Genomic DNA, 25,749 nt, shown 5'->3' on the forward strand with positions numbered 1-25,749 from the left:
TAATTGATCTTCTGAGCCTGGGAACTGTGGTGGTTGTTTTCAGTCCAAGGCTTCATCCCAAGGCCAGCTCAGAATTCGTTAAGTAGTTGTACTGCCTCCTTGATAAGGTGATATGGGCTGCTTTGGAAACATGCGAGATGTTTTGTGTGCATAATTGTCACAGAGGCTAATGCACAAGCATAAATTCTGGGCCCATCCAGACACACGTGATTATTTTGGTATTTTTGTGATATGGTGGCCTTTTAGCCTTACATTTCCACCCTCCTTACACTAGCATGAATAATGTTGATGCAGTGAAACAAAATTCATGAAATCACGAAGTGCGTGCAATTTGTCTGTGTCAGAACACAGGCTAATTGAGTTAGGCAGAGGTAACAGCACTTTTTTCCCTCTCTGAAAGGCTGTATAAGTAGGTTGAGTTGAAGTGCACAGAACTTGCTAGCTCTTCTGGGTGAAGTTGTTGTTCCCATGAGACTTAACATGTTAGGAAAATGTTGTGAGAAGCATTTAGAAAGAAAACCAGATAGTTTTCAGCAGCCATGAATTGCCCTTCAGAAACTTTGGTAACAAGGAGTTGAGAAAAGAAAAGAGAAAATCTCTAAGTATGACTCTGAAGGCCCACAGCAAGTTGAAATTGCTCTGAACTGCAGCTTCCCTGAACTGACTGTGACATGACTCAAGTATTAATGACAAGCTGAGATCTTTGGTACTGAGACATGGAGCAGATGCAGGTAATAAGGTGCTGTCATATGGAGAACTATTTTAATTTAAAAGAGTATCTGGTGAGTACCCTTGTGCTCTTCATCAGGAATTTCTCCAAACATGGGGAGGAAGCTCAACCCCCACAGGGATGATGCAAGCCACAACACCTTGGGTACTGAATGAGTAGTGCTGTGACAGTGAATTCTGACCAAGTCAAGCAGCTGAGCTGAAGAGTTGGTGGATGGATGTGGTTTGATTGACATATTTGGTGTTTCAGCCAGTGCTGAGCTCTGAAGATTATAGTCACTAGGGGAACTGGTGATGAAGTATTGAAGACTACTAAAAGGAAAGTATTGGGTAAAAAAATTGTAAGCTCATCTACACTGAGCTTTTTCTTTATTTTAGCAATCATTAAGTGTTTCTTTTACTTTATAGATCTTACTTCTATGAGACTGGCAGCAATTGGTTGGGAAACTGATTGCTGAGGAAATAAGCCACTTGTTTTCCACAATTCAAAAATCTGATTCCTGAGCTTAAGGAATTCCTTCTAGGAATTTTGCTAGATTCTTCTCTCATAGCAAGAATTCAGTTGCATGCCTTGTTGATTGATTGTGCTGAGAATCATCTTTGACAAAGATGGGTTTCTCTTGTTATAAGGTTTCTGAACAACTTACGGGGAGATCATTAGGACAGACTGATTATTCTTAACTGCATGTCACTGGCGTTAAGCCCTGTGCCTCTTGGGAAATATCCATATGTTGTTTTATTGTCCAGATAAATGTTGAATTGGTTGCCTGAATTCACTACTACATTCTGATGCATAGCAGCAAAGAATTACAATCCTCTGCACATGACTTGAGAGTTTTTCCATTATTTCAGCTTTTTGACAATAGGCAATGAGGTCATGACTGATACTGTTTTATTCATGAAAGGATTTATCAGGAAATAGGTGGAACTCTCAAAAAATTGGAGCAGTAACAAATGAGCCCAGTAATACACATATGGAATTAACATATGGCCTAATAGCGTGGTACCTTTATATTACTGCAACTAGGTAACATTTTTTGAAGCATCAGCATTGCACAGAAAGGGACCTCTTTTTCAGCAAGATCAGAGTCTGCTGTTGGTTGGAGTCATAATGAATGCCTAATACAAATTTTCCCACTGCAGATTAGCAGGAAACTAAGCAAGAAGGAATAAATAACAGAACAAGTGACAGGATCATCACTGTGTCCTCCAGCGAAGTTTGTAGTGAGTGTTCTGTCTTTGGAAGTGGGTTGCCCACTGCTGCTAGCACTTGTGCAACACTACAAAAGCTAAGCAGGATCTGAATGCCAACAGCTGATTCTAATGACATTTGGTTTTGATTTGTCAGGAGACACAGCTAAACAGTCCTAAGGTAGTGGGGAAGTGGCAAAGTGCCACTGTAAGTATGACCACTGTGACTCAAGGTCCATGAGCTAGGAGAGACATTTACCTCATCCTGACATTCTGAATCTGCAGCAATGTCTTTGCACCTTGTCAGGTTCTTCAGGTCTAGGCTGGAACTGAGCTCTCCTTTGTCACAAGAGAAGGACAGCCAAAGAAAGAAAACACAATGGGACTCGGATGTTGCCAGCTGATGAGTGTCCTACCAGAAGTCTATTGAGGTTGAGCCTGGTGGCTTGTGGGCCTTGACAGTCCTGATGGAATGGGAGGGGATAGTCCCTGAAAATGGTAGCATTTGAGGGAGATGTTCCCTATCGTGCTACAGAGACAGACTGTCAGTTTGCACCTTCTTTCCTAGGGATGCTCTTCAATGAACAGTTGGAAGAAATAACTTCCTATGAGATCTCTGAAGAGAGAGAAGTAGGCCTCTGGCTTGGTTTTGTGAAGTTACTAGAAGCTGAGAAGAAATAGAGAGAGGGGATGAATATCTTATATATATATATATTTTATTTTTTTTTCTTGTGATGTAGAAGCACAAGAAACTCCAAACACTAGACCTTGTCACATAGGACAGTAACAGGATTAAAAAAGAAAAAAAAAAAGAGAGAGGTGCATAGTTACTGATGTACTACAAGAAGAATGTTTACTGGATGTCATAACAAACTGCATCTTTAGGTTATTATTCTTAACAACAGGACTATCACTATTTATTAATTTAGCAGTTTGTCTCAGCTAATGCTTTCAGGATCTATTTCCTGCAAATTAGGAACACATGTGTTACTGTGGGAATATACAAGAAAGTATCTATTTAGACAACAATATTTTCATTTTGGCTCCTTTCACTTTGAATTAAATATAAATGAGTGCTAAAAGATGCCATTTCATACCGCATGAGGCTGACAACACAAATCCTGTCTCAGGGTGGATTTTATTACTTTTTGATTATGGCTTTTGTAGTTCAAAGACTCCTGTCAGAGCTTTGATGTGGGGAAACCTGCTGCGTTGTCATTTCTGGATGCTAAAAACGCATCACAGCGAAGACAGGTTGGTGCTGAATGCCTATTAGCAAGCAGCAGGCAAATACTGCAAATAAAAACCCCAACTTTTTTTTTTTTTTTTTTCCTCCATGAAACATGCAACGATGGGAGTTCGCCCTTGTAACAGCAGGTTTGTGACGCGGGTGAAGTTGGATTTTTTGGTGGGTGTTCCCCCTTCCGTGCCGTGAGCCTGCAGTTCCCGTGTGCCCGCGCAGAGGGCGCTGCGAGCCCGGCGTTCCCGCTCGGAGACACCTGCCTATGGGATCATCCGTTCGGCTGTGGGGACGTACAGGGGACATCCATAATGCTGCGGGGATGTACGGACTCCATAAAGGGCTTCGTTTATACAGATAACTTCTGTGAATTCCATCCTCGTGGACAACAAGCTGTCCGTGAGCCAGCAGTGTGCCCCGGCGGCCAGGAGGGCCAATGGTATCCCGGGCTGCGTTAGGAAGAGCACTGACAGCAGGTCGAGGGAGGTGATCCTGCCCGTATATTCAGTCCCGATGAGGCCTCACATGGCGTGCTGTGCCCAGGTCAGTGCTTCTCAGGAAAAGAGAGACATGGAGCTCCTGCAGCAGCTCTAGCGGAGGGCAACAAAGATGATTAAGGGACTGGAGCATCTCTCTTTAAATACAACTTAAAGTGTAACTGGAGCATCTCCTGTAGTGACAGGTCCAGGGGGAATGGCTTCAAACTGAAAGAGAATAGGTTTAGAACAGTTATTAGGAAAAAAATTCTTCACTGGCACAGGTTGCCTAGAGAAGTTGGGGATGCCCTGTCCCTGTAAGGTGTTCAAGGCCATGTTGGATAGCGCTTTGAGCAACCTTGTGTAGTGGAAGGTGTCCCTACCCATGGCAGGGGGGTTGGAACGAGACGATCTTTAAGGTCCCTTCCAACCAAAACCATTCTATGATTCCAGATAAAGACTTTTGTATATAGGAATACCTAGAAAACAGAAAGGTTCTGTTGGAATGTAACTTGTACTTTACGCTGGTGATAAGTGTCAGGAGATTGTTGCCACTGTGATGGTGGTGGTGGCGAGCAAATTTCCATAAGTAAACCACTGAAAAAAATGTATTTGTAACAAGAAGCTATATGCTGCTTTGCTGATTTTTTTTTTTGTCCATTAAAGTAAAAATCATGTTCCATTTATTAAAGCAAAAAGCTTGGTTTTGGGCCCTGTAATGGATGTGAGCACCCAGAGCTGAGTGAACGCTGTGGGTGAGCACCTTTAAACACTGCCCTTACCCTTCTGGGTTTCTTTGGCTGTACAGCTGCCGACGCGTCTTCACATCAGGTGCTCCCATCCTGTTTCCCTAGGAGCTCCACAGAGTCCATGTGTCTGTCAGCGCAGCCACGTGAGGATGTGGTGCCACATCTACCTGAAAGGAGGTTGTAGCAGTGTGAGCGCTGGTCTCTTCTCCCAAGCAACGAGTGACAGGACTAGGGGACAGTCTTAAGCTGTGCCAGGCGAGGTCTAGGTTGGACAGGAGAAAGCTTTTTTTCACAGAAAGAGTGATTAGACATTGGACTGGGCTGCCCAGGGAGGTGGTCGAGTCACCGTCCATGGAGGTGTTTAAGGAAAAACTGGACATGGTCTAGTTGACAGGGTGGTATTTGGTCGTAGGCTAGACTACATGATCTCAGAGGCCTTTTCCAACCTAACTGATTCCGTGATTCCTTTGGGGGTGACCTTTTCTCAGCAGACCAGTGCAGCGGCTGGAGCAGGAGCCCCGTAACACAGCGATGGCTGGGTGTGATGAAACCCGCGCTTCTCGCTCCTCAGGCACGCGTGTAACCACAGGGCATGGAATTTTCGGCGAGGGGGGGGAAGTGGGAAGCGCTGCCTTCGGAGCGCCAGACACGCCGCGCCCGGCGGGGCAGCGTGAGCGGCTGAGAGCGCCGCACCCTGCGCTGACCGGCCCGCCGGCAGCGGCACGCAGGGCCGGGAGCTGCCGGGTCTCGGTCCCCAGCGTGCTTTTACGCTCCGGTTCTTCCTGGGGAGGGGATCCTGGCTCGATTCCGCAAGAAGGGGATCCCGACGCGCATCATCAGTGGTGGCGGGAAGAAGGTTTTCTACTCTGGAGCGGGAAGCATTCGCCAGCTCCCTTCGATAGCTCAGCTGGTAGAGCGGAGGACTGTAGTGGCGCGGCCCGCGGGAATCCTTAGGTCGCTGGTTCGATTCCGGCTCGAAGGAGGCGCTCGGTTTTGCCGCGCGGGGCGGCCCTGCCGTTACCTTTTCCTCCCTGCGGCCGTCGGGAGGCGCCGCCGTTGCGGCGGGCGCGGGGGCGGCTCGCGGGCGCTCGCGGCGAAGCGTTACGGGGCTCCCGCGCCGGCGGGACCCGCTCCCCCCGCGGCGCCGTCACACCGCCCGCCCGCCAGCGCGAGGCCCTGCCCCGCCCCCGCCCGGCGCGCGGGGCCGCGTGCGGGCGGCGGCGGCCAATGGGGCGTCAGTCCGCCTGCGCAGATTCAAACGGCGGCTCGCGGGGGGGAGGCTGCGCGCGAGATTCGGGCGGCACCGGCCGAGCGCGCCGCGAGCGCCGGCGGCTGAGCCCGAGCGGCGGCGGCGGCGGCCGGGGCGGCAGGGCCGGGGCCGGGCGGGCGCAGCGCAGCGCAGGGCAGGGCAGGGCGGCGCTGAACAGCGGAGCAAAGCAGAGCAGCGCAGCCCGGGAAGGGCGGGCGCGCACCGCCGAAGCCCGCGGCAGCTCTGACAGCAGCGGGGAGCGAGGCACCGGCCGGGGCGAGAAAGGGGCCGCTGCGCGCCCCGTCCTTGCGGGCAGCGGCCAGGCCGAGCCATGCCTGACGCGCCCGGGCCGGGCCGGGGCTGAGGGCGGCCGGCGGGGTGCTGCGGGCACCGCGGGCAGCAGCGGGCCCTGGGAGGATACCTGCCCGCCTCGAGCCTTCCTGACCCACCAGTGCCCTGCTACGTGCCCTGCCCTGTCCTGAGAGAGGGAGCCCGGGCGGGGCTCGGGGGCTCCGCGCTGCGCCCCGCGGCCGTGGCGGCCCCCCCTATGGTGCGCCCCGAGGATGGCGGAGAGACGGCGCAGGTGAGTGCGGACCGGGGCTCCGTGCGCTCTGTGCCCCCCACCCCTCCCGGGCAGCGCTGCCTCCCCGCCGCCCCGCGCCCCGGTGCCCCCCGCGCCCCGGGATCCCGGCCAGGTGCCGCCCCGCCCCTCAGCGCCGCTCCGGCCTCCTGCCATCGCCTCGGCTGTCACTGCCCACCTCCCTCCCCCCTCCGGCACCGCACAGGTATCTGTTCCCTCGGGCTGGCGGGCACCACCTCTCGGGTACAAATCCCGCCTTTCCCCTGGCAGCTGCTCTCACCTCTGTGCTTTCCCTCGGGCCGTCTGTCGTAGCTTACCTGGACAACTGAGCCTGTTAGTAACAACTACGTTGTCTGCTCAGCGGCTTTCCCTGCTGGTTACTTGCCTTCTGATGGAGTAGTACTTCTTCCTTTTCACCTCCCGAGTGGCTTTGGCACTGCCTTGATGTAAGATTTGGGCCTGTTGATTTTTCCAGTATCTTCAATACACCTACTTTCTCTGATTTGGCATATCCTTTGATTGAGGATGTCACAATCTATCCTGAAATATTCCTGAGAGATAATGTTTTCCTCAAGAACTCCATCAGCAGCCCCAGATGGGTTTCATACACCTTTTGTCGTATTGATATGAAAATGGGTGTGTCTCTGCTTTGTATTCAGAAGGTGGCCTTGAAGAACTGTTTTGTCACTATGGTTATTCTTGTCCTAAATAGAAAATCAGTTTTTGAAAAGTGATAAAGAAATACAAGAGAAGGACTAGGATTGAAAAAGGAAAGGATACTCAGTGAGTTACCCAAGGCATCAGGGGTTTACCATGAATGCATACTTTTCCTGTAATTGAGACTACTTTCAAAGTTATAGATGTTAAAACTCCGCCTGTGTTTTTCTCTCTGACATGGAAGAAGTTTGTAAGATAATATTTTTCTGCAAAACTGCAACTAAAACAAGAAAGCAATGCTTTGGGGCTCTAGTTGTGTAAACCACAAAGGGGCTTTGCTTGCAGAGGGTAACTGCTGGAGCTGTCTGTGCTTGGCTGTCTGCAAGAATCAGCTCAGAGACAGAATGTTTCTTGTTACTCCTAATGTGTATTTTGTAGCTTAAGAGACTTTCACCTGTGATCTTGCAAGCAGTAGTTTCATTTTTTGTCAGACTTTAGCTTGTGTTGTCTCACATGGCTAAAGAGTGCTTTGATTTCATGGTTGAAAATACAGCGGGTTGTGAATAGCAGAGGAAGGTTTGGCTAGAGGTCAGTAGCCCTAGGGCAATACTGTGTCAGTGTGTGTTGATATCTCCAAATAAGTGTGATGATTATATTTCCACTAAAAACTAAATTATTGAAACTATGAGTTTCCATAAAGGTGATTTCAAGATTGTTAATCTAGGTGTGGAGTAGGGAGAGAGGTGTAATTGTTTTGCGCCAAATGGAGTCAAGTTAATTTAATGTTATATTAAATTAATTTTAAACTGTTCTTGGTTGTTGCATTTACAGGCTTGATTTTTTTCCTTTAATAATTCTCAACTCAGAATTGCAAGGATGGCTAGCACAGAGCTCACAAAATACTTGCTTTATTGTTCCAAATGTTTTATTTGATGAAACTTGGTGGCCGTGTTCCACTTTGGTGCAGGGATGTAGCGCAGTTTCGTAACTGCAGAAGAATTGTCAGTGAGCTATAACAACCCCACGTGTTTGAAAATCTTTGTTTAATTGAAAACTTAAATTGGTAGTCCCAACCATTCATGCGTATTTAATTTATAACCTATTGGAGCACTGTTCTAAGCAAGACTCAGACTAGGTGGTTATTCGTGTGGAATCAAGGTGCAGGAGAGGTCAGTGCCTGCTTGGCTGGTCCTCACACCTGCTAAGTGCATGGAGGCATCCAGGGCTGTGCCAGTTTGGCTGTGGGACACGTGTGCTGCCGGAGAATTTCAGGCACAGGGCTCTGAACCACTACTGCTGCCAGGGGGGAATCCACGGTGTCTGATACTGGCGCTCTCATCAACATCACTGCCCTGTACAGGGAGCCCCTTCTTTTTTTAAATTCCCATGACTTTTCACGTAACTGAAAACTTCATGAACTAATTTACTGTGCAGTAGGTGAGGAGGTTGTGTTGAAAAAGGCCTTAATCACAAGGCCAAATTTTAGTTATAAGTGAACTGTATGGTTTGCTTGGTATGAAATCAGTTTATAATACCAAAATATGCTTCTCATAATACCAAGATATACCCTTGAAGTTTGTTGATTACCTGTGGACAAAAGACAAAAAAAGGAGGTGTGAGAGGAAGAAAAAACTTTGTTGCTTCTGAATTTACATTCTCTTTTTGTAAGTCCTAAGCCACTTAATGCAAAGCTCTTACAGTCATTTTGTAGCCTAGTTTTTTTGTACCATGAGGAACTTGCAGTTGACTTTTTGACAATTTTACTGCCTTGTATTTCACCAACTGCACAGAGTTTTCATATGTTTGTGTTACTGTTTCTGCTGCATCATGAACCAAAGTAGGGCAAATACAGGTGGTGGTGTAGGATGTAGAAGTGATGTTAAATACACTGGGTCTGCAAGAGTGGGCACTTACTATCCTGTGGTAGTGCTTTTGAATGAGATATGTCCTCTGTGGCTTGCAGGAACATATTTCACGGGAAATGACAAATAATGCATATGTGGTTAATCTGGAAAATCTGTGCTGATCTGGAAAATAATGTAGAGATCTCCTATCTAATCTGTTCTTAGGACACCAGCACAGGTTAATTCCATTACTGGGAAAGTTTGGGGTTTTTTTTCACTTTTGGTTGAAAAATTGACGTAATTGTCAAGGTTGAACAGAACTAGTAAGTTTAGTTTTGAACGTCTGTTTGTGGTATTTGTATCATACTTTGTACTGATATAAGAATGGAGAAAAATACACATTTCAGTATGAAACTGCTTTTAATTTAAGCCATGTATTGGGATGGGAATCCCTTCTTTGGGCCTTTGCTATAATTCATGTAGGGGAACTGCAGCTGTTCTTGTTAGACCTAGGTTTCCACATGTGTTTGAATTTATACTGACTAACACGAGTCACTGACACAGAAGTTTAAGCGATGTTTACATGAAACACTTCTCTGTGCCGCCTGTTTGGAAGACTTTGTTTATCCAGGCTGTGGAGTTCCGAATTTCTCCAGTAGATGGAGAGTGGTCTACGTGGAGTCGCAGAGGTACCTGGTTGCCGGTCCCTCTGGCTCTGCACTTTGAGGCTCGGCACTGATGCCCTAGTTATTTCTTGCTGGAATGTATCTGTCTGCAAAGATTTGTATCTAATGCCTGTAACACTGAGCAACGCTTTTAGTGAAGTTGGGAGCCCACTTAGAATCTCAAATTAACACTTATTCGACACTCTTGTGCTTGTTGTTTCAGCTATGAAGGTGGATCATGAATGTGTTTTGCAGACTAGCAAACCACTCTATCTTATAAGCTCATTTGTGTAAAATAAAGATTCACAAATGTGTTACAAAGCCATGAATCTTAGAAAGTAGTTTTCATATAATATTTAAGTCTTGATTGAAATGAGTTACCTGTCCATATCCCCCTCTGTGGCCTTGAAATTAAAATTCATTCTGTTCCTTTGGCACAGTGAACTGCTGGGGGTAGGTCTTATGATCATGCAAACCCCGTATATCATTTTAGAACAATATGTACAGATTGGAAAAAAGCTACAAGTAATTAGGGGGAAAAATTATTCAGAGGTATTTTAAACTCTATTTTGATCTTCTTCACTCTTCTGTTGTACTCTGCAGTGAGGAAGATGATGACTTTCAGTATATGGATCATGACTATGAAGTACCACAGCAAAAAGGTTTGAAGAAGATATGTAGCAAGGTGAAATGGACACGTGAAGAGGTAATACTTTTTTTGGCTTTAGTTTGATTCCTACATGATCTTATTAGCTCACGAAATATGCTGTTATTTAGTATTGTATTTGGACAGCATGTAACATTTACTGGCTGAGGTTATGTCTTTAACAGGATGAAAGGCTAAAGAAGCTGGTGGAACAAAATGGTACAGATGATTGGGCTTTCATTGCTAGTCATCTACAAGTAAGTTGAACCTCTGTTTCAGTTAAGTTCTCTTGATGTTTATCTGGTTATATGTCTAGTTTGGAAATGGGGTGAAATATATATCAGAAGCATATAACAATAAAAACTATGTTAGGAAATGCTTCTAGAATAGATTTGAGATCTAGCTCAGACCTTGGGAAACCTTATAGGCTTAGGCTGTAACAGTGGTCTGAAATGATCAAAAATACTTGATGCCTTCGGTTCCCACTTGCTATTTGTTTTTATTATGGAATATATTCCTGTTTCTTACTGATTACATTACTTCTGGTAATCTACAGTTCATGGGTTGCTTCTGAAGCAGTTAGGAGAGTGGGTTGCATCTGAAAGATTGCTTGAAAGAAGTGAGATCCATTTCTTAAACACCATAGGAAAGAGGGGGTGATTTTTTTTTAAATTATTTTTTGTGTGTGTTTGTTGGGTTTTGTTTTGTTGGCTTTTGGTTTTTTATAGTGATGACTGCTTCCCTAACATACATAAATCTTCCCACCTGATGATGTCTTCAGTTACCAGGAATGGAACCTTAGCCAGTGTTGTGGAAGTTTCCTACTGACACTTAAAATTTCTGTTCTGTTCAAATGGTCAGGTGGAATGAGTGAAAGAGCTACTGGTTCAAATATTTATGTTTCTTCAGCTATATGAGAGGCACTGGTATAAAGTACCTACAGCTAGAATTGATGATGTTTGTTTCTCTTCTGAACAAATGTTATGAAATCCTACTGTGAAAAATGTAACTAAGATCTAAGGCTGAAATCACTGCCTGGAAATGGTATTGAATATTCAAATATTAGAAATCCCCTCACACCTTTGAGGGTCTTATAATATTGTGTGGGGTGATACAGTTCTATGAAATTCCTGTGTGCTAAACATAGACTTGAATTCTAAATTCAGAACAACTGTAAGTTTTTATCATTCTCCTCATAATTGTGCAACTGTGATGCTTCTGATTTTTTTTTTTCAGGTGGCAAAGTGTAGATATCAGGGAATAAACTCAAAGCTGCTAAATTTAAGGAGTGCATAAGCAAATCAGTATTCCTTATATGTGCATTATCCCCTTCTAAAAATCAGTCAAGTGAGTGAATGGCAGAGGAGAACGTGATAATATCAAAAAGCTTGTGTATTAAACTGAAAATACAATGTTTGGTGATACTGATCTGCAGGTGTAGTATGGAGGTGCTTTTTAATAAAAAGTTCTCCAGATGTAAACAAATGCTTCTGGAGACAAGAAAGCTCTTGTTCAGCAGGTTGCCCACTGCAGAATTGTTTATGTTGGAAGGAACTTTTCAAGATCATCTGGTTCACAGCTCCTGCTCAAGCAAGGTCAGCTGGAGCAGGCTGCCCAGGACAGTGTCCTTTTGGGTTTTGAATATCTCCACGGATGGAGACTCCACAACCTCTTTAGATGACTTATTGCAGTGTTCAATAGCCAAATAATAGAGGCTGGCATAATTAGCACTTATTCAGTTACTGATGGTCTTTTGCAAGGAAAACCAAGTGCATCTTCAATTACTAGCATGTAGAGGCCTGCAAGCTTCTGTGTTTTCAAAGCCTCATTTTGTTGTTGGACTGGGCACAAGTAAACCTTTCCTCTACTCTGCCCCCAAAAAGTGAAGATGGCTTCAAGATGACTCCCAAGAGAGGGAACACAGCTTATAATTGCCTTCAATTTTTTGCAGCTAAGGGAAACTGAAATGATTGTATTGTTTCATCCCATCATTTGTTTTACTCTTTTCCCAAAAATATATTAGGGTTTCAGAAATGTCTGGAAGGTAAAAACACTAAAAGGCCACAATTTAATTTTTTTTCCCCTCAAAATGGAAACAGGTATTTTATATTGAGTCTGTCTTTTACAGCTTGTCTTCACTAGAAAATGTTTTTTAATAAACTAATGTGCTTTTAATCATACAGTTACTACTTATGATTAACTTGGAAGGTATTGTGTAATTTCAGATATTAGTGTTTTGGGTGTTTTTTCTGGTCTGCTAGACTGCTGCTTGGTTAACTTCACTTTAGCATGTTAACACCTTTACTTTTAAACAAGCCCAGCAAAACCTTGCAGTTGGTACTTGCTGTCCAACAGCTTGCACTGAAGTGAGTAAATAATCATGTCCCACTGTTAAAAAAGGAATGCTAGTGTGTTCTACTGGGGCAGGCTCTTACCTGCATGTTTCTAAGGATTGGACCAAGCTTTCCCTACAGACAGTTTTTAGGAAGCTAAGTGAAAACTTATGTCTCTTTCATAACTGGGAACAAAATTTCAAAAGATCCTTAGTGAAGCTACAGAAAAGCACCATCTGTCCTGACTGGCAAAAGCAGTGTTGTTTAATTAGTATGTGTTAACTAAACTTGATATAAATCTGTTTTCCTTAACACTGTGGTAAAGAACTGAGAATATGTTCATCTGAGACTTGGAAAAAGGTTTATTCTTTTATCTGAAAGAAAAAGTATTTCCTTAAAAATTTCTCTCCTTATTTAAGTTGTAGATAATGTCAAAAGTATATCAGCCTCAAAGTTCAGAGAAAGTGTGGAGTAATGAGGACAAAAATAATTCTAAATTTCTCTCTAAAGAAGAGTAAGTTCTGAATTTAATTATCAAGTAAGTACATTGAATAGAGCTTCATGCAAGGCTTTATTTTTCTGGAGATAAGTTTTTATAAGCAAATGGAAGAGGAAACAGTAAGGGAGAATTTAACAATTATACTTAGAACAAATGTCTAAATAAACATTTTAATTTGAAATAAGCTAATAATTCTGGCTAGAAAGTACTTACATATTTACATATTCTAGAGTTTAACAGCTACACTGATCTTCTAAAACTGTTTCAGAATCGTTCAGATTTTCAGTGCCAGCATCGATGGCAGAAGGTACTAAACCCAGAATTGATTAAAGGTCCCTGGACTAAAGAAGAAGATCAGAGGGTAATGAAAACTAATTGAAACTCTGCTCTTTTACTGTAATAAAATTGCCATATGACTGCTAAGAATGTGCACTTTTCCTTAAGGTTTGTTCCCACAGAGTTGATGTCTGGTGGGTCTTGAGCCATGGATATTTACATTACACTGGGTCGTGTGAGAAGAAAAAAAATGTAGCTGCTCCTAAGTAGATGGAATGTATGGTCTGCCTAATGTCAGCTTATGCAATGGGTGACAGAAAGAACGCTTCCAAATGAATGTTTTCATCAGTATATATTTATATTCTAAACACAGAGAATTTGCAGTTAATAAGTAATTTTTTTGATTTCTTGAAGAATCATTTTTAACCCCCCAAGTCATCATCTGCCCCCTTAGGTCTAATATCATACCAAGAAGACTATTACAATGCTATTCTAAAATGTGAGTTTATCAGTGTTCTCAGTCTTTGATTAGGTAAACTAGGTTTTGGAATTGTAATGTGCTTTCATCTGTGTTCCAGGTTATTGAATTAGTTCAGAAGTATGGTCCAAAGCGCTGGTCTCTAATTGCAAAACACTTGAAAGGAAGAATAGGCAAGCAGTGCAGAGAGAGATGGCATAACCATCTCAATCCTGAGGTAAAAAAGTCTTCGTGGACAGAAGAAGAGGACAGAATAATCTATGAAGCTCACAAGCGTTTGGGAAACCGATGGGCTGAAATAGCCAAACTTCTTCCTGGAAGGTGCTTTGCAACTCTATTTGTGTTAAATATTGGAATATGAAAAGTGGTCATCTCACTACCCTTTCCAATGTAACTTGTTAGTCAGAGAGCATCTGTTGAAACTTATACCACAACGTATTTATCTTGATAGATACTAAAAATTTTTAAGATGTTTTGCATTTGATTATGCATTCTTAAAAAGCCATAAAACCAATATAAAGACCTCTAATGCTTTGCAGGTACCTTCAAAATCCTCTTGATCACTTAAAAACCCTCTGCAATTGAGCTGAAGAGGGTTAACTTCAAGTAATAGAGCAAGAATGATTTGATATCAAACTTGATGACAAAGTGCCTTCATTAATATGCATTTGAGGGTGACTCTCTTGCTTTAAGATCGAATTTATTTTTTTTGTGTGTATGTGTGTGTAACACTTGTTGAACTGGACACTTGTAAAAGAAAATATTAGTAATATTTGAAAGTCCGGACTTAGGAGTCATGCATTGCAAAGCTCCATGAAGTCTCTATGTTAAAAATGAATTGTATGCGTTGTTCTCCTTATATTTGTTTCAAGTCTGATTGGCAGTTTCTATAGTTGTGGAAAACAAAATTTTAATGTATAAAGAGTTTAATAAAATAATGCTTTTACCTTGTAATTGAATTTCAATGTTAAGTTGTCCCTTTCTGAATTCAGTTTGTGTGTTCAGGAATCTAGCTGTGCCTAAGGAATGTCAGGACTTGCTATGTTGGCAGAATAAGAGATATGTGTTTAAAAGTTTTGATTAAGTACACAACCCATGACTCACAGAAAATCCTTCAGAGGAATGAGGAGAAAATGGATTGCAACTAAGTAGAATTTCAGATAGGGAAGATGAGTTTGACAGACAAATTCCTAATTCACTGACTTGTTTGTTGTAAATAAATCTAAGATGACTCTTAGTTGAAGACTGGTAGAGATCCTGGACCTAGAAGATTTGTAGAGTCCAACACTAGTAGGATGAAAAAGGGGAGTCAAGCTTAAATGAAGAATGGGGCTTTAAGCAATTTTTGTTTCTGTGTACCTCTCTCTAAGGCTAGGAATAATATTGCTGGTATTTTAGACTGTAATGCAGTTATACTCCACTCTTGCCTAAATGGTTCTCTAGTGATTTCAGTGATTGTGTGAAGTATTTCAGTCTACTTGTCAAAACGCCATGGTTGCTTCTCCCCATACAAGATCAAGGGCACAAAGAGTATTAAGATGTTCTTTCACAAAGCTGCACATAAAACACAGAGCTGGGATTGCAGGCTGTCACATTTTTAGAATAGGTGTCTTCCAGCAGCAAACACTAGTTGAAATGCCCTTATTATGCTGTGGGACCTCAGGGTGATTGTCTTACATTCCAAGTATCCAATAGAAAAGGTTCTCACCTGTGACAACAGCCAGAACCAAGGCTTTCTCTTTTGCTGCTTTTAATTTCTTGCAGACTTGAAGTTTAGTATAAGGAAGTTTTTAGAAGAGCAGCTTTCTAGTAATTATGCCCAAACCACCACTGATAATAGAACTTTCAGTCTAACTGCTGGAACTTTCTGGATTTGTGTAGCCTCAGGTTAACCTACTCTACAAACCCTGTAAATTATGTCATATATTAAATTTTGAGATATGGAAACCAGTCACTGTTTTTCACTTTTATTTTAGGACTGATAATTCAATTAAAAATCACTGGAATTCAACAATGCGGAGAAAGGTGGAACAGGAAGGATATTTGCAAAGTGTTATAAAGTCTGAAAGCACTAGTTCTTCTGAACATCAGCCCCAACCTTGTCTGACTATGGAACACTTGCACACTCAGAATCAGTTTTATATGCCTGTTCAAACACATGTAAGTTCAAAATTAAGAGTAATAAGTATTTCCCAGTTTCAAATAAATTATTTGGTTTGGAACAAGAAATAAATCTGAAATATTGAAGATATGTGGAATATTTTTTGTGATTTTTATGGTAACTTATGATTTGTAAACCATAATAAATAGTTTATGTACATTAAACTAGAGATAATGTTATAACCTCCTTTTGTTGAGGGTTTGTAAAATGTTTTATGTCTTTTCAGATTCCAGCCTATCAGTATGCTTCATCAGAAGGCAGCTGTCTAGAACATGCTCCATCATCTTCCAACATAGTTCAGGTAAATTTGTTAACAGGCTTCATAAATTAAAGAGAATTTACTGTGTATTATACAGTAAAATGAAGAGTTTAAAAACTTATGTCTTCAGTATGTTTGTTAGTCTTCATCATTCACCTAGATTTATATAAGTTCCTCTTTAGTTAGGCTTGCTTGCATCATTGGTATTTCTTGATAGGAAAAATGGAGCTTTCTGTATTTCCCAGAAACATGATGTTTGTGCTTATTTCTGAGAGAAATATGGATTAAAATTTAGTCTACTTGTTAAATCATGAGGTTAAAATTGTGACCTGTTAGTATTACCACCTTATGAGAGATTTAAATACCAGACTTTACTGCTTATATATATGTAATAAATACAACCCTATCTGAAAAACTCAGTTCAAATAACTTACTTCTGACTGTGCGTTATTGTTCTCAGTAGCTTTTCTTTCTTTCTCAGTGATAAATGTCTTTCAGTCTGTTGAAGGTGCTCTTTTGCAACATTCTAAATGCTGAAGTATTGAGGAACTTTAAAACAAATATGTTATTTTCATTTTGCTTCTTTGGGCTCACTTGGAATATATCTGAAATTCCTTGCATGTTGCAGACTGAATGTAGATCTTTGCTTCTGGTATGACCCTTGGAAGAACTTTTGTGACTTTAGAATTAGTAAAAAAAATATTTCGACACAAGGAATAATGTATGTTTTGTTTGTAGTAGATGTAGAGGCATTCTGCAGAACTCTCTACCTAACCTGAAGTTTTCCTATGCAGGTCATCTGTTTCATATTGCATTTTCTGCCCTGATTCTGCGAGTACTCTCTAAAATCAGGATTATAACTAGTTTTGAAACTCATGGCATATATCCTCACTGACCTATATTTATAACACTAATGGAAAGTATTAAGGAGGTTAAAAATAAACCAACCAACCAAAACCAATTAGTTAATTTTCTTTTCTGATAGTAGTGGTAGGATTGCCTTGTAGACACTCTACAAATGCTGATTTGAAACACTTTCTTACACACTTAGTGAGGATAAATAACTCAAAATTTTAGAAAGCACACAAAAACATGAACACATATTCCAATGTGCCAACATTGTTGGTTCTATTAAAGATAGAACATAGCTGTAGCACACTGGCCATTTACAGGCCATATTAGAAATGTGTTAAAATACTACCTTACAAACCACTGTAACATCAGATCCATCTCCTGGTAATTGGAGTTGTTTTACTTGTGAGTGACTACTGTACTACAAACTTGATACAACTTGAACAACTCTGTTCCCTCTGTGTGTGGATTCCTGTTGAAAATACAGCTATGTTGTAATGTAGAATTTTTACTGTGAAGGGATGGTGGAAGTGGAAAATAGTAATGCTTTCTTTCTTAAATTTTTCAGCAGCCATTTATTGATGACGATCCTGATAAAGAAAAGAAAATAAAGGAACTCGAATTGCTACTTATGTCAGCAGAGACTGAAATCAGAAGAAAACAAATGTCTTCTGTAAGGACTGTAAATATTTGAATATGCATTACTGAGGTTAATCCTCAGCAATTGGTTGTTTGGTTTAGTGTGGTGTTTTTTACACCTGACCCTCTAAACCCAAACCTACGACTGTTGAGTTGTAAACCAAAATCTATATATTAGGACTGAAACAACTTATTTTTAGTGCAGTTTTAACCTTCTAAACAGTGAAGACAGCAGAAATGTGACCAGCAGTTTGGCAGTTGTTCCTAAGAATTTTAATCCTCTTCAAGAGATAACACATTTGATATCCCTGCCATTTCAGTTTTATAGATTAGCAATATTGATCATCTGCTCAACAGAGGCAGATGAAAAATACATAGACTTTGCCCTATTTGATTTCAAAATGTCCTGTAGATTACATTTTTGTTAAACTTTGGTGTAGTACTTGCAATACGTGATATCTACATTCGGACATGACTAACAGTAAATAAACAGGCACTGTACGCAATTTATGCATAAATTCAGTGGAATTAGGGTAACTTGCAGGTGATGTCACTGATTTCCTCAGAAAGCTGTGAACATCAGACACCTAACCAACCCAACCATATTGATCACTAATTTAGATTACAGAGGAACTTCCATTTTTATGTGGTGGAGCTATTGCTGGCATTATTTTGAAACAGTGGAATATTCTGCTTATCTAGTGGAATCTATTTTGCTTTTAGATTTCCAGTGAAAATTAAAATGTTTCTAAAGCAGTCTACTAAAAGGGAACTATTAATGCAGAATCTGCCCTAAAAAATCAGATCAAACAAGAAGTACTTCACATTCTAGAAACATCTTGAAATGTATCTGTGTTCTGTAGTGAAGATTACTTCATGATATACTAGGTTTCTAGTGTACAGGCAACTTGGATCAGAGATGGCTTCTAATGCAACCCATAATTATCTAAGTTAATAAGCATGTATGAGATATGAATGAGAGGTAAGATAAAAATCTTACACATTTTGAAAATGTTGTGTTTGTTAATGTAAGGAGAAGACTAACTGCATTAATTGAAACACATAATTAGTATTTGAAAATGCAAAAATGAATATGCTTACTCTTCCTACACATTTTCTACCCTGCAGTCACGTAATTTACTCTTTCCAACCTCTAAGTTGAGTAAGATTAATGTATTTCCTCATAACTTTTTAGCAAGCTGGAAGCTTACCTTGTTGGTCTGGAAGTTTTGTCATGGAAGACTGTATGCCTAATACACTAAATAGCCTTGAGGAACAAACAAGTGATTTCTACAGCATGGATGAGACTCGAATCACACCTGTTCAGCAGAATTCACCACCTAAATATTTGGGTGTTGAAGCAAATAGAATGTTAACACCTCTACAAACCATTCCAGAATTTGCAGAGACACTAGATCTTATGGAAATTGTAAGTTTGTATTTCTTCTTTAAAAGAAGTGCTTATTTGGGAATATCAACTTACAGAGTATGTGTAAAATACTCTTAAAATTACCTTATTTTGTACTTGTCTGTAGTTTCAGCCATATTGAATGTTTTATTGTCTGTTTAAACATAATTATTTTTTAAAATATTCAGTCTTTTAGGATTGTATGAAAGTTACAGGGAGAATAATTCAGTATATGGCTTCTGGAGATAGAGAGCTGATAGAGTGGCTTGGACATTGTGAAATAACCTTGAAGGAGCGTGCTAGCCTTTTGAGTGTTTTGCATCTTGCCTCACAGGATCCGGTAGCGTGGAGTGATGTCACCTGTTTTGAGCTTTCAGAGGCTGTTGTATCTCCTGTCAAGTCAGCTCCAGTAAAACTCATGCGGCTTCAACACAATGAAGGAGCTCCTGAGTGCCAGTATAATGTTGGTGTTATGCTGGATGGCAAAAACCACAGTAGTAGCATCAGTGGAGATGAAGAAACAGTTTTTTCAACAACCTCAAACTTAACTAAGTTCAGCAATCCACCTGCTATCCTGAGAAAGAAAAAGAGATTGCGTGTCGGGCAATCACCAGTCAGTGATCTGAACGACGGCTTGTGTAATGATGCTGTCAATGTTGCACTAAAGCGTACGCCAGTGAAAACACTACCGTTTTCTCCATCACAGGTGAGTGAGTTATAAATTATAAGCGGTTTCTTCCCTAGTCATACGTTGTAGCCTAAACAGATACGTCAAAAAGCTTCTTAAAACATCTGCACAAGGGTAGATATATTAAAAATAAACCATAAATTGTTAAATAAACCTATTTCCTCTGTTTTGAAGAGTGATGAGAGAGGGCGGCAGCAGCAGCGACCAACTAGTGTCTGAACTCAGACTTTCTCATGCAAATAGTTGTTGATAGAGACCTTTTGTCTCTGTGACCTAATTAAGCAGTAGGGATTTTAAGGAGAAAATCAAGGTTTCAGCAATAAATGTCTCTTCTCCCAGGCAACCAGCAGCAGGACAAGAGGGCACGGTCTTAAGCTCTGCCAGAGGAGGTTTAGATAGAATATTAGGAAAAAAATTTTTACAGAGAGAGTAATCAGACATTGGAATGGGCTGTCCAGGGAGGTGGTGGATTTACCGTCCCTGGAGGATTTTAAGATGAGACTGGATGTCGCACTTAGTGCCATGGTCTAGTAACCATGGTGGTGTTGGATCAAGGGTTGGACTTGAGGATCTCTGAGATCTTTTCCAATACAGTTGATTCTGTGATGTTGTGAAATGTCTAGTGTAAGTCAAGAATAGTGTATTTGTAAAAGCCTTTCAGATACGTGTGTATTATAATTTTGGGGTTTTTTACTGTTTAGTACCATGGTGAAGCTTTGTCCTATAAGGTTAGTTAGGGGTTTTTTTCTCTCTCTCTTTTGCTTAGTTTTTCAACACTTGCTCTGCAAATGAACAATTTAACTTTGAAAATCCAGCATTTACATCAACTCCAATCTGTGGGCAGAAAGTTCTTATTACGACTCCTCTACACAAGGAAATGACACCACAAGATCAAAAGGAAAATGTGGGGTAGGACTATTACATTAAACATCTGGTGGTGGTGTTCAAATAAAAGCAAATATTTTCAAAATCCAGTTAAAGTTTAATACACCTGGGGTAATACTATATAAAATATTACTATATATAATACTCTTAATACTCGTAGTACTATATAAAATAATCTTAATATGTAGAGATTCACGGTGGTGATATCTTGTGCAAATTAAGGTATTTTCAAATGCTTCTTAGATTAATTTTATTACATTACTAATGATAAATTAAAATATTAAAATGCATGTATGAACACTTTGCTATGCTTGAATAGTTTTAGAACTCCCACAATGAGAAGGTCTCTTTTGGGTTCAACACCAAGGACACCAACTCCTTTTAAAAATGCTTTGGCTGCTCAGGAAAAAAAGTATGGTCCTCTCAGACTTATGGTATGTGATGAGACTATTTCTTTTCTTCTTTGATGAAGTCTAAATGCCCTCTTTGGTTTTGAGGTACTCTAAGTCTCAGTGTGATCTTAAAAAGCATTTTCTAACTGCTGTTTTTTCACTTACTTGCCTTATTATCCTAGAATGTCAACCAAAAATGCTTCAGATTTGGTTGTTAGACTCATATCCTTCAGTGTGGTATGGAGGCATTATCTTCTTGAATGGTAATTTGGTATATATAATCTGTAATTACATCCACAGTAATCTTAAATGGATTGGTTTCATATTTATGAGTTGTTTTAAGTCTTGTCTAGCTTTGCTAACACTGTACCTCTTATGAGATGGTGTCATGTTAAAGGGGGCAGAAAAGAAGAATTTTCTGTCCAATCTGTATTAATTTACTGTTTGTCTATCAGTGTCCTCCCAGGGGATCAAAGCCTTTTATTGTCTAATATAGTCTGTTAGCATCTCATTAGGTGAGAATCTTCCCCTAACAGATTCACTGAGATGGACAGGCCATTTGATACCTTTTATAGGGATCGCACTTAATAGCGACAGGGAAACCTCTCAGCAAGTTTCTTCTATGAGTTATTTTGCCATCCACGAAAATGTCAGCACCTAAAACCAGACTCAGGCTAGCAGTTCATGAAATAATGTGTTTATTAGTACAAATTTGTGTCAATTTATAGGGTTTGTGTTGTCTGGAATAGAGTCTAACTGCAAAAATACATTTAAACCATGTAGTAATAATAATAAAGCAAGGCATAAGCACACACTTTAAAGCAAAGCAACTTACTAAGAATACTGTGAAGCAAAAGTAAGTTCTAGTTATTTAGAAGCAAGTAATTAGCATTAGTCTCACCTTCCAGGCATCACCAGAAGTGGAAGGAGAAAGACTAGCTCATCAGCCATCTCTTGCAGTGTTGATGGAACTTCTCCCCTGTTTTTGCTTATGTCCAGTCTCTTTTTATACCCTTTTTCTTAGGCAGTTTGAGTCAATACACTAATTTTGGGGGGATAGACAAATGACATAGGCCCAAAGGAAATTTTCCTGTGTTCTCTCTGGCAGGATGTTTGCAAAAAAAGGTCAGTGTTATCTTTGTATCACTGGTCTCTCTTATCAGTTTCTGGAAATGTCTTCCCAGGTGCTGGGATCTTCCAGGAAACATCAGGAGTTTTTTTCTCCTTTTGTGTAACCTTATGTATCACCTTACAGGTGGTTACATAATTGTCTGAGATCTTAATTTGAATACTTTAGCATTCTGTTTTGTTAAAGAAAAATTGTGAGAGAGTGAATGGGTTAGGGTCCTCCAACTGGGTAATCTAGTAAGAGCAAGCTGCTGTAGATGAGTATGACTGACCTCGTTATTTTAAACAACTTTCACATTTGACTTGAAAAGCTGCATTATCTCTGAATCCTCTGGACTATGTTAGACCTGAGTTGTTTTCTGGCTTTCGTTATTCTACAGTGCTAGGACTGAAACTAGGTGTTCACCACAGTGTGTTAAACTTGAATGACATCTGTAATTTTTTCATCCTAAATCCAGAAATCTTAGTATAGTACTTCATGACCCCCTGATTCTTCTGGCTGTCACAGGAGTTTTTTTGTAGTTGTTGACTATGGATAATGTTACTTTTTTGCTTGTTTGTTTGTTCCAAATGAATTCAATTTTTGTTCTCTTCCTAGCCTAGCTAAGGTATGTTAATGCCTAATAACTTTTGGAATTCAGTAGACATATGCTTTTCAAATTCTGAAAAAATTCCAGCCAATATATATTGACTACTTCTTTTCTACAAACACAGAAGGCAGCTCAGACTTTGCCACAGGGCTTGGCACCATCTGTGTTACCCTATAGATTCACAGTCCCTCACTATGCAAATGGAGTGGTTTGGCATTCCTGTTTCTGTCCACTATTAACCTCCTGTTCAAAATCAAATTTTGAGGGCTTAAGGGAATTCTTCTCCTGTTGGTACACAAAGGAGCCATCTGTATGGCTTCTGTGAAATTCTGCACTGTACTTAGAACTATCAATGTCTCATACAAAGATTTGTGTTAAAATTGACATAAATTCCTTTCTCAACAAGTCATACATTTCTGGTACAGTTTTTTTAATATGTTTGTATGCATGTACATGTATGTAGATGTTTTTACCCCTTCTATCAGTGGATAACCATTACTAATAAATACAAAGAAGTAGTTTGTCTCCTTCAATGCTACCTGGCATTTGTGAGGCATGTATATATTTTATCTGGCTGTAAATAATGTGGAGTAAAAGTAACTTTAAAAAATCTCCGTAGCTGTGAAATGTAATCCTGTAGTTTTTAACTACAGTAGCTTAAATCCATTTATCTGCTGCTGTATTTTGCAAGATGTCTTTTCTAGCCTACATTAGCTGAATGTAGGATGTGGTAAGAACTAACAACTAATAGACTTCCTGTATTTTCTCTTTCAATTTTAATTAATTTTAGTCACAACCACTTGCCTTCTCGGAGGAAGACATTAGGGAAGTTTTGAAAGAGGAAACTGGAACAGATATATTTCCCAAGGAGGAAGATGACACTGTGTATAAAAACTGCAAGCAGGAGGTAACATGACAATAATAATTTCAAATAGAAAATAACTACTTTTAAATAATATTTTACAATTTTCCTCTGCAAAATGTTTATTTCAGCACAACTCTTCTAAAAAAGTCAGAAAATCTCTGGTCCTAGATTCACAGGAAAAAGAAGAGGTTGGTGCCCAGCGCTTCACAGAAGATAATAGTTTAGATATACAAGTAAGTATTAAACTACTGAAGAGCAGCACTGGCAGCAATATTAATGTGGAACCGTGTATCTTTTGTTCTGTGAACTAAAATACAATTTTTGGATTAAGGCTAGATTCATAAATCTAGAAAGTGAAAATCACATTCAGTTTGAAATACTACTTAAAATACTTAAGAAATACTTGAACATTGGGCTTGAATTCACATATGAACAGATTAATCTTTAGTCTTATAGTTTGTAGGAAAACTTCATTCTAATCTTTAAATTAATGTATGTATGTGTTTAATTCTGAAAGAGTAAATGTCTGTGATTCTTGATTAGGTACAAGGTATATTCAAGAGGTAGGAGCCAAAGTCCTTAAAAAGAATGCTTAAGGTGCTTGAGTCATACTCCTTTCTGATTATTGTACCTGGTTTCCTGAATTCCCTCTTTAATGCCTTTGAAGACCCTGTGCCAAGCCTAGGTATCTGCCTCCTGGGTGTTGGGTGCTCTGCCACCTAGTGGGAATTCCCCCCTTCCCCAAGAACACTCTCGCAGGAGGAACAGCATTCCCCTGAAACTGATTAGTCTTATTTTTTCCACTCCAGTCTCCTTCTCCTGACTTTCACAAGGGCTCTGCTAGAAGTGAATGACAAGCTTTTTTCTTTAAAACTGTTCTGTAGTTACTACTTTATCAAGTTCTTGTTCTTAACAAAATGTTATCAGCTGTAGTGTGGCTTTAGAGTAAAGAAGCCGTCTACTCAGTAACACCTAAATCATGCTAAATCCAGCTGCTTGTTGTACTGTGCTTAGTATTGACTATGGACGCCACTGTAGACCATGCTAGTTCTTCATATACTGTTCATCACTTTTTCTTTTCAGATTCTTTCCTAGGGTCTTTCTGATAGTATTTGCTTTATTTACATTTTAGCTTCTCTGAACACAGCAGTTAAAGTCTTTCTGTATTAAATACTAATTATTATTCCTGTTTCCTACCCTCTTTTTTGTCAATAGTCAAAAAATGCATATACCACATCTTTATTAATGACACCATTGTTGGAAATACAGGACAACAGATGTAACCTGACATCAGAAAAACAGGATACAAATCCGGCAGACAAAGCAAATGCAGTAATTAAGAAGAAACTGAATGCATGTGCTTCAAAAAATGTCAAAATGGAGAAAGCTCTTCAGGTCTGGATGCAAAGAATTCTGTTAGCTCTGTTAGCAGGTTAACAAAGAATTTTTTTGTTGTTTTGTTTCTGTCTTGCCCTAATGTCTAGAATTGTTCAAATCAGTGATCCAGTTTCGGTCAGTGTTTCCATGATCCTTATTTCTTGTAAGTTGGTTATTTGTCCACCAAATTCATAGCTAAGTTCGCTAAATACAACCCTGATGTTTCACTGAGTGGCCTCTAAGATTTAAATGTGGGGAAAACAGGATAGGGGAAACCTCCAAAACAGCCTGGGTACCCAAGACTTGGAGTTAAAAAAACTTAACTAAACCTCTGTACTGCTTAAGCTTCTCAAATTTGGCTGATGCTTACTTCATAATAAGCCCAGTGGGTTTCATTAATCAGAGTTCATCCACAGGTTCCATTTGGTAGATGTTCTTGTAACATGCCTGTTCTTGTACCTCTGTATATTTTCCTTACTGGTAAAACCATTGAACCTAGTTTTCCCTCTGCGTGTCTTGACCACCAGCTTTAGGAAAAGATTCTTTGATCTGATTTTGTACCAGTTTTTCCCATAGGGAGTTAATGTATAAAATTTTTGTGGCTTCTCAGAATATGCACAGCTCTGTATTGACGAAAAAAAAATCCCCCAAAAAACACAGGGCACCTGGAGCCCCATCTTCCCTGTTCTACTTTATTGCTTTACTGATGATGTTTTTAAGTATAGAGACAACAGTATTACTTTCTGATCTTTTCTTATGAGAAAGAAGAACAAAGTTCATTTGATGGTAATATTAAAATAAATAAATAAATAAAAGGATTACTACTATAAATTGCAACAAAGGTAAATTCATCTATCTGGCCCAGAAGTATGCTCTTTAGAATACTTAAAAGG

At 40.2% G+C, this 25,749-nt stretch overlaps 1 protein-coding gene and 1 non-coding gene across 7 annotated transcripts in view; both read left to right on the forward strand.

Moving 5' to 3' along the window:
- The window catches only part of MYBL1 (MYB proto-oncogene like 1), a 33,674-nt gene that overhangs the window by 4,401 nt on the left and 3,524 nt on the right, over positions 1 to 25,749 (forward strand). The window contains exons 1-15 of one of the 6 annotated variants that reach the window (XM_050318498.1): positions 6,099 to 6,217; positions 9,984 to 10,086; positions 10,212 to 10,283; positions 13,127 to 13,219; positions 13,713 to 13,933; positions 15,589 to 15,772; positions 16,000 to 16,074; positions 17,453 to 17,566; positions 18,719 to 18,952; positions 19,266 to 19,637; positions 20,386 to 20,528; positions 20,824 to 20,938; positions 23,405 to 23,521; positions 23,608 to 23,712; positions 24,695 to 24,911. In XM_050318498.1, coding sequence (XP_050174455.1) covers positions 6,198 to 6,217; positions 9,984 to 10,086; positions 10,212 to 10,283; positions 13,127 to 13,219; positions 13,713 to 13,933; positions 15,589 to 15,772; positions 16,000 to 16,074; positions 17,453 to 17,566; positions 18,719 to 18,952; positions 19,266 to 19,637; positions 20,386 to 20,528; positions 20,824 to 20,938; positions 23,405 to 23,521; positions 23,608 to 23,712; positions 24,695 to 24,911 — 2,185 coding nt within the window. In that variant the 5' untranslated portion in view covers positions 6,099 to 6,197. Of the gene's footprint in view, positions 1 to 6,098; positions 6,218 to 9,983; positions 10,087 to 10,211; positions 10,284 to 13,126; positions 13,220 to 13,712; positions 13,934 to 15,588; positions 15,773 to 15,999; positions 16,075 to 17,452; positions 17,567 to 18,718; positions 18,953 to 19,265; positions 19,638 to 20,385; positions 20,529 to 20,823; positions 20,939 to 23,404; positions 23,522 to 23,607; positions 23,713 to 24,694; positions 24,912 to 25,749 lie in introns of those variants that run through there. The other 5 variants (XM_050318471.1, XM_050318480.1, XM_050318489.1 and 2 more) reach the window with 5 other exon arrangements.
- On the forward strand, positions 5,278 to 5,367 carry TRNAY-GUA (transfer RNA tyrosine (anticodon GUA)). Its single transcript is given in 2 exon segments — positions 5,278 to 5,314; positions 5,332 to 5,367. It is a non-coding gene; the product is annotated as a tRNA-Tyr (tRNA).

The sequence above is a fragment of the Myiozetetes cayanensis genome, unplaced genomic scaffold, assembly GCF_022539395.1.
Source record: "Myiozetetes cayanensis isolate MyiCay16 unplaced genomic scaffold, myiCay2020 scf1, whole genome shotgun sequence".
In the NCBI taxonomy this organism is placed as follows: Eukaryota; Metazoa; Chordata; class Aves; order Passeriformes; family Tyrannidae; genus Myiozetetes; species Myiozetetes cayanensis.